Below are 12,218 nucleotides of genomic sequence, written 5' to 3'. Positions count from 1 at the left end.
AAAATATATGCCATTCCAGTTAAATACAATATATCTATAAAAAACATTTAGGATTTCACTTTAAAAAATTCCAAATTTCTGAAGAATGTGATCATATTTCTACTAAATATGTAGTGTCAATGTAATATTATATAAAGCAGGATTATATAGCATCTTAAAAATAAACAAGAACATTGGTAGGAACATACAATAACAAGAAAAGACATGCCAAAAGAAAAAAAATAAGAAGGAGAAATCATGCAAAACATCTCCTGTCATGTAATACACATGCAAAGTGAACAGGCATAAAGCAAAATACAGGGTGCAAAGAGAACCGTACAGCTCATCCATAAATGGTTCATAAATGGATATATGAACATGCCAAATGAAATGTGTAAAAAAGAACGAAATACAACAGCATACAGGACACGAAATGGTGTGTTCCCATGGTGAAGGAAACCAACATCCAAACCACGAAAGACAGTGGCCCATGCTTCTGAGGGAGAATTTGTGGCTCCGTGTATCGGCCAGGCTTCGTGACCGTACTTACATCCTTGATATAATCGGGGGTTATTGATTTGTTGTGGCGATCTATGGCACCCTCGGCTACAATAATAATGTTCAGCCTTTTCTTATCAGCACGATTCTAGAGGGATATAAACAAGCAAAGGCAGTTTAAAACATGACAGAAAATGTTTTGCATTGCCAAAAGCTGGAACCAGTAACGTAGGATAAGTCTGAGCGCTAATTACTGAGAGACCTTTGCGTTTCCAAAGAGCACCATGTTTAACAGGTTGCCCTTCATCAGCAGACGTTTGCCACAATTTGGGAGAAGCTTCATATGTGAAGTTAACTGGTCATGAAAAGCAGTGTGCTGTAGAGATACATCAATAATTTACTTATACTATTGCTGTTAGCCAGCAGGGTTAGTTTAAAGTTGACTGCAGAACCTTATTTTATTTACAGCTCAGTTTACATGCAGTGTTCACATATTTGGTCCTTTCTCATAAAACATTTCTAAAAGACAATTTTGAATTTGTTGAAAACTTTAAATTTAGGAATTTCTTTTTGTTTGGTAGTCTTTCTCTTTGCTGTAATTTGGCTGAAATATACATTTAGTGCCATCAACAGTCAATCAGCTGCACTACAGGGTACACTTTATAACACCATATTTCCCTTTTATTTAAAAACTTTTTAAGACATCAGATCATTTTAAACTGTATTTATTCTTTTTAAACTGTATTGCTTTTTGCACTGCAGAGGCTGGTGAGAAACAGTATTTCGTTTCAGGCTGGGTAACACAATATGAAATGACAATAAACTTCTTGAGTTTTGAGTCATTCAATGTCAGTGTCTACTGAGCTAAAGAAACCATGACACCGAAACATGAATGTCTATAATATCACAATGAAACCTTTCCTATGTGTGTGGCATGTGGCATGTGGCAAATGTTTGGATTCAAAACAGAAAGGTTGCTCTGCTGTAGCTTTTCATTTTCATGTTTATATCCACCAGCTGGTCCAGCTTCTGGTTCCCCTCTGTGTCAGTCTGAAACACAGCTCTACTCACATCCTTTACAAAATCAGAGGTAATGTGTTGTCCTTGTCGGTCAGTTGCGCCTTCAGCAACTATGATAATGTTCAACCTGGAACCTCGAGATCGAATCTGGACAATAACAAGAATACTAACCATATGAGACTGACTGGAAAATAAAAAAACAAAACAATGTTCTTCAGGTCTTCAAATGGTCTGTGATAAACATTAGAATAGTCTTGTGTTTATGTGGTGGCCATATTGGACTGGCAAAGAGTCAAGATGTAATCGAAAGCTCGTGGGGTTGACGGCCACAAGAGTCAGGCTCTACCATATAACTTTCTTAACTAACTGCCATTACAAAACCCAATTTCCTGAGCTACTATTGTTAATGTATGAACAGACTTGAACTGAAAGCAACAGTGACTCAAGCAGACTCTGTGGTACAATGGATAGCGCATTGGATTTCTAGCTAGATCATGTCAGATGCAATTCAAAGTGTGTGGGTTCAAATCCCACCAGAGCCACTTTATTAAAGTGTGTGGAGAACCTTTGTTATAGACCAAGTGCTGCTACATCTTAGCTACTGGCCAGTGTGATTTTAGTCATCCCAGCACGAAGCATCTTGATCAACTGGGACTGTGTAACCACCAAACTGGTTAGTTATTCAGGTTCACTAAACACAGAATGAACTTTAATGGTAGTCTTTCATGTGTTGCCAGTTGGCAGTTGAGCTCTAATTCAAAGTTTGTAGGTCTTAGTCCCATCAGAGGCTGCCATTCAAGGGCCTGTTTTTCTCCAATTCTTCTGCCATTTAGTTTTCAGTCATAACTGCTTTTATGGACTCTAATTTCCAGCTTGAAATTAAATTGAAGTTTACTTATAGGAAGGTTTAAGATTACAATCGAATGATTTGGAGATTCTGGGTTGAGTTTTGCAGGTTTGCTTACTGACCCAACAGCCAGCATTCAGCAGGCTTTGTGGCGCAATGGATAGAGCATTAGACTTCTAATGATTTTCTTCAGATGCAATTCAAAGCTTGTGGGTTCAAGTGCCAACAGAGTCACTTTATTACAGGGGAAAACTATAAAGATTCTCAGTATACAAAAAATCTCAAAGGAAACATTAAACTTTCTACTTTAGACGCTTAAAATTAAATCCATGAAAAGGCAGCATGTGAGTCAAGCTGAAACGTGTAAAAATAGAAGCCCTTGTGGCACAACTAATAGTTAAACAGTTCAAATGTGAGTTCGATTTTATAGTGAATGTCGAATTTGAGGGACTCCTGCTTTACTGTGGATATCTGGGGAAGTTTAAAGATGTCTGCTTCCACACACAAGTCACAATTCTGTGGCAAAGACTGGATGAAAACTGGAGAATGGTCCCCTCAGAGCATTGTGAGAAACTGGTAAAATTCTGTGGGTGCAGATGTCCTGACGTACATCAAAGCAAGCACTTCTACACATTATACTAAGTTCTAACAGCTGTAACCTTCCAATATGTCATTTATAAGTTTCTTTATTGTGACAGGGATTACTGTTCTCACTTTTTACACTGTATTTTCAAGAATATAAAGATTTTTGCTTAATTATTCTAACATATTTTCTGTCATGTAAATCTTTATTAGAAACTTGCTTAGCTAAATTACTTCTGTCCTCCTAGCCAAAGACAGAAAACTATCCACTCTAATTAAAACATAAGCTACTACAGTGAAAACAGTGTGTGTGTATGTGTGTGTTTGTCACCTCGGACAGTTTCTGACACATGTTGTCTTCCCATCCATCTTCAGGAGGCATTTCTGGGATAAAAACCCAGTCTGCTCCACATGCCAGGGCGCTGACCAGGGCCAGATATCTGCACACATACACAATTTATAAAATCATACATTTCAGCTCTCACTAAAGACAGTTCATTTAGTCTCTTGCTACACTGAAATCTCACTAAAGCCAGAATGCACTCCACTCACTAGCCTTATCAGTAGGCCTAAACAGCAGGCTCTGTGGCATAATGGACAGCCCATTGGACTTCTAGTCAACCACGTGCGATGCAATTCAAAGGTTGTGGGTTCGATTCCCACCAGAGTCAATTTTTCGCCTGTTGTCAATGCTAAATTTTCTGGACCATGGTACATACAATGTATCTGCATAAAATACTACTTTGACATTTTAGCTGGAGTCTGACTCACTTGTCGGTATTTGAACATTCCACATTTATCATTCGATATTTTCAAAGTCTTAAATATGCTTTCTAAAGAATTTGATTACAAGCATATGATTTTGTGGCCACTAAGACTAAGTGGATGTCACGCAATATTATGTATATGTGTGCGTGGAATAAAAGATGCCTACCCGCAGTGTCTCCCCATGACCTCCAGGACAAACGTCCTCTGGTGGCTATAAAAAAAAAAAACAGAAATAATGTCAAAAACAAACCAAAGAAGAGCATTTATGCTGAAACTCAGTGGGTTGATCTAAATTTGTTCAGTAGAGGGGGAACTCCAACCTTTACCCTACACTGAAGCATATAAAAAAGAAATTGTTCACCTCTGGGCAGTGGTCATGATGGCGTCCACCACCTCAATGATCCGATGCAGGGCCGAGTCGGTGCCAATGGTCATGTCAGTGCCGCAGAAGTCGTTGTCGATGGAGCCAACCATACCGACGATGTGGAGCTCGGAGTTTCTCTGGGTCGCTTCCTCATCGATCAAACCTAAACAAAAAACAAGGAGGGAGAAAGTTTCCCTTTAAACTTGTAAAAGCAGGGAAGCCTGGTGTTAAAGTTAAAAACAAAACCTCCTGTTGTGAGGAGTCACCTTGCTGCAGGAGCTCCTCCAACAGGCTGCTCCATTCCTCCCTGAACAGGTTGGCCCCAGTCAAGCTTCCGTCTCCACCAATCACACACAGGTTGGTGATGTCACGCTGCACAAGGTTGTGTGCAGCTTTCAGGCGGCCCTCATGGGTACGGAAATCTTTGCAGCGGGCACTCCCGATGACAGTTCCACCCTAAAGTAAACGAACATTACAATAACCTGTCATGATTTTCTTCATTTTTTAATTTTTTACAGATTCTTTTGGCTTCTTTGTAGGACATTGTGTCCTCTTAGACTGTATTTTTTCCAGTATCGCTGACCTACGAGATCTTTTATCCCCACTGTTCTACTCATCAGTGAAAAGGTCTCCTTGAACTTCAGTATCATCGAGCTGCAAGCTAAAAGCATTATTGCCTGTGTCCCTTTGAGTAAAAGTTACTCATGTCCACTATGACAACACGTACCAGCATAAGTACTACAAAGGTTTTCTTACCAAACACTTTTAGTGATGCTAAAATGTCTACAGTATTTACAACACACAGTATTTTTCTCAAAGCAGACTGAGTTTGTTTCACTGTTTACAGCCCATTAAGAAGAAATGTGCGGTGTGTGTGAGCTGAACGCTGATCTGCTCACCACTTGCAGCATGCTGGAGACGCTTTCCCACTTCGCCTCTTTGATGTTGTCTCCACCGTCCACCATCCCCTGGTAACCCTGAGAAGAGCAATCAGTGTGACAGACATTCACCGGATTGTTGATAACTTGGCAAAAACTGAAAAAAGTTTTATTTTTTAACTGACAAATGAAGAACAGAGCTCGATATTTTTAAATTGAACCAAAACTCAATAGGAACTTGAAGACAACCCTGTGGGTCAGGTTGAGCTTTTTTAGGGAACTGCTGTGTTGTGTTCAGGGATTAAAACTGCGAGGCGATGGTCCCAAACCAAAATAAAAGCACTGTGGCACTCAGCTGTTATTACTCACAGCCCAGTGGTTATTTGAAGCTGATGGGGACACGACAGTGCGGCAAGTGAAGGATGAAGCCTGCCCTTTGTAATCCAATTATATCTACACTGAGACCAGATCACGTCTGTCTGCCCCCGTCGTTCATGGCATCATGTCCAGTTAAAATTGCACATACTGTACATCCTCAGGCATTCAATATCGATGACTTTGAGAGACTCAGGAAAGAAGGAGTTACTACAGTTACTATCACTATCAAATCATTATTTCCATCGGCAGCACGTTTAAGTTCAAATACTGTTACAGTAGGTGTGATCTGTGATAGAGCCCAAACAGTAGGTGGCACTTGTCAAAGTAAAATTCACATGAATGCCAGAGCTCAAGGTTTTCCAGTAGAAAATTTATGATCCAGGTTACATACCAGTGGTTTTATGTTGGAGCTGGTCAGAGTACATACTGTATCCAAATCCATGCCCTTGCTTCCAGTAGGTTAAAAACACAAAACGAGCCCATAGTGGGTTCAAATTTCCATGTGGACACAGTTTTAAGTGTCAATACACTCCACTTCAATCAAATGTTCACACACAGACACTCCAAGGGCACCACTTTCATTTTAGTGTGACAAGTGTGGAGGCCAAAAAGACAAAAACAAGGTCACTACCTGTAAAGGGATTAATGGGGAGATCTTAATGACTGAAAAACAAAGGCTTAACGACCAGAGCCATAAACAATGACTGTAGTCAGTGTGGCTGATTTAAGGTAATCTTTTCAAAATAGCACCTAAACAGCATGAAGTGAGGTGAGAAATGCTTAAATCTGTTGGAACAGAACAGCTTTCACAGAACAGCTTAAGGAGACAAAAATGAAGTGGTGGGCTGCCAACACTGTGCAGTTTTAGATTTTTATGTGTACAGAGGTTTTTGCAGCTACACTTGGGTGAATTTGAGTGAACAAAATATAATTTGTTTTGCAACAACAGGCAGTAACAGCACAATGACTTGTCTGTGGCATGTTTGTGTTTCTCTTCATAAACCTGATTTGACACAATGTGGTGAATTTACACCAAAGATTACATCTATGCAACCCTGTAGATACGATGCATTTAACCCCAATAGAAAAATAAAACAATGAAATTCACATTTTCAGTTTTGAGACTTTGCAGCCACCTGAATGACTCCTTAAGGTCAAATTCAGTTATAAAAGCAGAGCAACATGCAGTCTTGAGTCCTGCTGGCTGTATCACAGACAATCACAGCTCGATAAAAAAGACTCGTCAGTTCTAATTTAGTTCACCGTGTGATGTGACAGACACTGCAGACTCTCCTGAGGCTACGTCTAAAGCCTGAGTCATGCCTCACCTCATGGATGAAGTAGACCTTTGCTCCCACATAGATGCCCATCCGCACGGCAGCCCGGACAGCTGCATTCATACCTGGAAATAGAGAAAAAAAGAGTTTTGGGTTGATACAGAAACAAACAGTGTTTCTCACATATCATGTTTGACAGGTTGGGAAATTAACCATGTCCGTCTGCGGTAAACTGCGAGCCTACCCAGGTTCTTTTTCATGCTGACAAATTGGTCTTAAAGATATTTTTGGTGTCAGCTAATGAAGAACCGCCATGTTTATTAAAACTGCAGCGCAGCGACTAGCAGCAGTTTGACCTTTTCAGAGGATGTGGGAGACACAGAAACTGGAGGTGAAAGTAGTTAATGTCGGTCTTATTCTAAGGTGCTTTTGACATTTAAGAAATTAGATCTGTCAGTGAATTAAATAAACGATGTTTCCATAAATGTGATTGTATAAGCAGCAGCACAAACAGGGCGTGGCAGAAAGCTAGACAGACCAGCAGATAACAGGAGCGGTAAACGCGATCGAAAAAACAGGGAGACAGGGAGAGGAGACTGCAAGTGAGAATCCCTCTGAGGATTTTGTGTCAAAACATAGAAGGGTCTGAAAGAGCACTTAGTGAAATTAGAGACAGAACAAAACATAAACCTTGAGCTAAGTCTGGTATGACAGTGAAGGTGCAGTTTTACATCACCGAAGACTCCCATAAAAGCACGATGACGAGAAATATCTGATGTGTAAAAACGCTGAGAGAAGGAATGAAGGTGGTATTGATGTTACTTTGATTCTGTGTCGCAACCTGCATACAGAATAAGAGCTGTAATAAAACTTTAATGATCCTAACGCTAGGTGTAATAAGAGAACCTGAAAAAAAGAAACAAGCTCTACGTATCAGCCTGGGCTGAAAATAACAAATCCATCTTCCACTGTTTCATCTTTGAATTTTGACTTATCAGTGAACTGATTATTTACCAAATTAAAGGTAAGATAAGCTAAGATAGACTTTATTTGTCTCAGAAATGGGTAATTTACAATTATCTTATCTTATCTTAATAATAAACAGTTTTAAGTTATTCTGAAAAAGACATCCAATCAACAAGACGCTGAATCAGCTGACTCTTGGCTTTTTATGCCATTAACACGTGAAGTGGCTGAATCATTATCGTAATTGCTATTGATTATTTCTTCTTTCCATCAGCTAATCAATCAATCTAATAGGGTCAGTGCATAGCAATTAATAAAGAGCACAGAGAACATAGATGACTGGTAAAAAAGAAAAGGTCACTTTAAAAATTCAAAATAGGGATAAAGAATTAATTAGCCATTTATGGAAAAGCATTGGAATGACGAGCATGTTAGATCTCAGTGAGCCCAGTTTGGTGAGGCATTGCATGCATCCCAGAATTTAGCCCAGCAAGCACAAGCTAGCACGCTCTGCTAACTTAACCACCTCGCCAAATTTCTTCCCACACCACATGGAGTAAACAACCCATCCCTTTTACTGGCCCTTGTCTGCAGAATGCGTATGGGATGGGTCTACTCCTTGGATGACTATGTCACGATTTTGGCATTACTACAAGAGCTCAATTCACTAAGCTTGGCAGAGCCAACGGGGCCATGGCAAAGGGCCAGAGCGAAACAACAAAGGCTTAGCTGGGGGAAACAAAGTTGAACATGAACTCTTCTGGAAAGGCATTGCAATCAGTCAAATGTGTGCAATCATACATTTTTTGCAGATAACTATAAACAAAGTTTTTTGTTTACCTTGCAATGATTGCAACAGACAGAAATAATGGTTTAAGTGGCAGCCACTGCATGGGCAATCAGCTTTAGATAGAGAAGCACTGATGAACAGGCTGACATCAGCCTTGTTGACTGATATCAGGCTATTAGCAAATAAGATAACAGTGTCAGTGTCAGTGGCTAATATCGATCTCTCAAGTCACATCATTTTGTGTTTGATGAATGTTCAAATATAATTTGGTAAACAAAGCAAACTAATAAAAATAAACGTATTAATAATGTATAAAAATACTGTATCTCAAAACTATCATATGCAGGAATTCAGACAAGGACTGTTTGTATTAATGAGGGGTTTTCAAGGGTTTCTTATGATCCAAATATTCATAAACTCACTTTTCTGTCAGTGGATGACTCAATAAATCAATAGCTGCCTGCAATTTTCTGATAAGAGACTAAAAATATCTCTTTTCTAATCTTTGTTTTTGTTTTCCTCACTTCTCTTATTTATGATCATTAACTACCTCTTTTATGTAAAATAATTAATTATCTTGCCCTTTACCAAAACTACTCCTGCTGACCTAGAGGAAGTAGCGACGGCATTATAAGGCAGGTGACATCTAAGACAAATGCACTAAGGGGTGGGGGTTGGGTGGGGGAGTCACCGTGCTGTCAGCACTCGTTAGCAAACACTGAACAGGCTGAAACCACATCCAGGCCTCCATACTGTGTTTCTTTTTGTGTTGGAGCTAGTGTTGCTAAAAGACCTGCAAAGTGCTGATTGGTCAGAGGGGACCTGGCAAATGAGTAAAATTGAGCTGAATTGTGTGATACTATAATTGAGTTTTACAAAATTAGAAAGAAAAAAATAATAAGGATTTCACAGACAGATAAGAGCGATCAGCGACCGTGAGTACATCTCATTTATCATCTCATGTATGTGTGTGTGAGTGTGTGTGTCGTGTCCCAGCTGAGCTCTTGGATTAAATCACAAATCATGAAATGCTGTTAGTATTTCCTCCCAGACTGCTGCAATGACTAAACATCTCCAGCTCAGTCTGGGCATGTATTCTCCGCAGCGGTCGGGAAATCTGCCTTGGCAAAAATTTGTCATTGCACATGAAGCACCGATGTTCCTGTGGGTTCAGAAAACTGTAAAGTTTGCTAAATGAAAGTCTGAAAAATAGCCTGAAATATTTCACAAAACTACCGATTGTTTCTGCTTTTAAGAAAGAGGGAATTTTTATTAAGTAACACTAAAAGAGGCCTATCAGCCATATTTCTAGCTCTGTGGTTTTTTTTCTTAGTCTCTATTAGAAACGCTTTGCTTCAATTACAGTTTACATATTCTTTATATGGCTTAATCTGAACCTTGGTGAAGATCCTCAGTTCATCCACTGTCTGAAACACAGAAGGTTTGACTGGAAATAAGGAAAAGCATAAAGATCCTCTTTAATGATTCTTAAAACTTTAGCATTACACTGTCTTACATTATAACAGTACCATGCAGTTACAGTTCATTTCTTTGGTTTGTATTTGTTTTGTATTTTTTAATTTTTAATGTCTGGGTAGTAAAAATATACACATTCAGAAGAAATGTTAAATGGAACCAGTGCTCATAGACATCAGAAACTTTGTCCACATGTGATTATTATATCACAACAAACCTAATTATTCTTGGTGACAATGGCAAGCGGGGAAAAAACCTCCTTAAAGACACTCGAGGCTGTTAAAGGCTTCCACTGCAGAGAGATTCTCCAGGAAAGGCATTCAAAAGCTAGTCCTGCTATCGTTTGACCCTGGTGAGTGGGACTGTGTGCGCATCATTTTCACACCCCGGGAACAATGTCCAAGTGTAGTTATAATTAAATCTCAGCTGCTGCCAGGAGTATGCGCTCCTACACATAGTTCCTACAGAGGCTGGCTCTATTACATTCTACACAGGTGCTCATGTGCTGCCTTCTGCTGCAGAGACAACTGAGAAACGAAATATTCATCCACTCATAGAGGAGCCTATAGGCACCGTGTGTTATGTAACAGCCTGGCTCAAAGGCAACAATGGCTCTGCTGCTGCACTGCACGCATAGAGCCGATACTACACTCCAATATCGATATATAGAAGTCCAATAAATACACTCTAGTGCTGTTTCTGGAACATCACATGAATGAATGGTGACGCTGTCAGACACATAAAAATACCAAAATCACTGTTTCACCTTTTTTTTTTAAAAAATGTTCCACTTATATTAGGCTGTCGTCATAGAACCTAATTTTACGGATAAAATGACATCCGCACACAGTAACAGTAACTTATTTACGTTTCCTTTGCACATTGCACATCACAGCACACCAGCACGTCCTCACGTAGGCGACTCAACCCTTCGTGACTTCCGGATGACTACAGTGACTCAAGGACAAAGGAAGTCACTGCAGGTCTCTTTCAAAATTAAGGCCCTGCAGCGGAAAGGGGAGGGGAAACCCTTTACTGTGAAAGGTTACGCCGGAAGACGAGTAATTTAGTCTGGCTTCTTCACGGTGGTCCTCCTCACGACTCATCTTCAGTGACGCAATACGTGTATTTCTGCTGAAACATGACCCTTTTTTAAAATGAGGGGAAGTTGCAAAAATCATAGTTAATATAAAGAAATAAGATGACATTTAATGGCGTTGTCAACTTTTGCCTGAACCGATAAATTATAGGGATTTTAATAATAACAATAATAAGAATAAGAATAAGAATTTCCATCACGAGCTGTGGACTTCATGCTTTTCCACCAAAAGCAGTGGCGAAACCTGACTGAGTGCACACCACAGTGCATAGCACTGTCAGCTTTGGACTGCTGTTTAAATCATACGTATGCCATTGGACGCGCACAGGGACGCAGGACACAGGCAATCAATACAGGAACACAGCCCATATAGATTCTGCAGTGGTGCAGAATGCATGATAAGGAGAGCGACTCCCCACGTAAGAGGATTCAATTATTTAATTACCGCGAACACTTGTTGATTTCGTTGCAGCTTTCCAAACTGGCCCCTCATCCCTGCTGCATATCTTCTTCCAGCAGGTCGTGATTACTACTACTATTTCATACCTCCTCAAGCGGTTATAAATAGTCTACTGCAGCATCCATGGAAAAATGTGTAAGACAAGGGTTTCAGGGCAGCTGTTGCGTAATAGTCGCTGTGATTTGCTTAATACCTTGTAAATAATGGGTATCAAGAAAAAAATAAATATATACAAGGCAAATAAAATGCATTATTTATTTTTTCATGTAATTATGCACCTTGATTGACCACCACGCTTTTTGACAAGCTTGGAGGGGATACATCCATTGTCGGACAGGCCTCTATACATATTTCTCCAAATCTCCACAAAGAGGTAGGGAGTAAAATTAACCCTACAACCAGACTAGGGGAAGAACCGCTTATACTTAAAGTAGCCTAACTCTGGCAGTGAGTGCCACTACCACGTCAGCCTCAGTAAACACGTCTGATAGCATATTTTAAGCGAAGAGTTTATTCTCCTGGTGCTTTCTCGGCAGCACTTTTACGCGAAATTATCTATTTTCATTAGGGCAGGAGCGCCGTCCGATAATGGAACCTCACTAAGTTACCTTGGGCATCTCCGCCGCTGGTCAACACTGCGATGGATTTACCAGCGCCGGATAGATTCTCAAAGAATTTCCGGGTGTCCTGTCGCTTTGGTGCCGATGCGCCAGCCATCTCTGTCTCCTTGGCCCCCGTCACCTGTTAAATAAAAATGTTAGATTTACTCTTCTACAAGCAGCGACCAGTAATACTGTCAATAACCGTGACAGGGGAACTACTGGAGGACTGCAGTG

At 40.1% G+C, this 12,218-nt stretch overlaps 1 protein-coding gene across 2 annotated transcripts; it reads right to left on the bottom strand.

Moving 5' to 3' along the window:
- Positions 1 to 292: 292 nt before the first annotated feature.
- Positions 293 to 12,218, bottom strand: LOC106455935 (ATP-dependent 6-phosphofructokinase, platelet type). Of its 2 annotated transcripts, none has more exons than XM_013912829.1 (8): positions 11,991 to 12,218; positions 6,643 to 6,716; positions 4,958 to 5,035; positions 4,325 to 4,514; positions 4,056 to 4,221; positions 3,861 to 3,905; positions 3,258 to 3,366; positions 293 to 625 (listed from the first exon to the last, which is right to left on the bottom strand). In XM_013912829.1, exons 1-8 carry the CDS (start codon positions 12,097 to 12,099, stop codon positions 338 to 340), a joined length of 1,059 nt encoding a protein of 352 aa, XP_013768283.1. In that variant the 5' UTR covers positions 12,100 to 12,218; the 3' UTR covers positions 293 to 337. The 2 variants fall into 2 exon arrangements, with proteins under 2 accessions (XP_013768283.1, XP_013768284.1); XM_013912830.1 differs by lacking the exon at positions 293 to 625 and adding an exon at positions 1,429 to 1,644.

The sequence above is a fragment of the Pundamilia nyererei genome, unplaced genomic scaffold (assembly GCF_000239375.1).
Source record: "Pundamilia nyererei isolate P.nyererei 1_Seehausen unplaced genomic scaffold, PunNye1.0 scaffold00103, whole genome shotgun sequence".
NCBI classification, from domain to species: Eukaryota; Metazoa; Chordata; class Actinopteri; order Cichliformes; family Cichlidae; genus Pundamilia; species Pundamilia nyererei.
The sequence above is the reverse complement of the archived record's forward strand: the minus strand, read 5'-3'. Positions and strand labels throughout refer to the sequence as shown.

Bases quoted from the DNA above. Each gene is read 5' to 3' on its own strand.
- LOC106455935 (XM_013912829.1), bottom strand. From the start codon at position 12,099: ATGGCTGGCGCATCGGCACCAAAGCGACAGGACACCCGGAAATTCTTT. The intron at 4,515-4,957 runs GTGAGCAGATCA...CGTTTACTTTAG, and splicing joins TCTCCAGCATGCTGCAAGTG to GGTGGAACTGTCATCGGGAG. The intron at 3,906-4,055 runs GTGAACAATTTC...TTTTTTTTATAG, and splicing joins ATCATGACCACTGCCCAGAG to CCACCAGAGGACGTTTGTCC.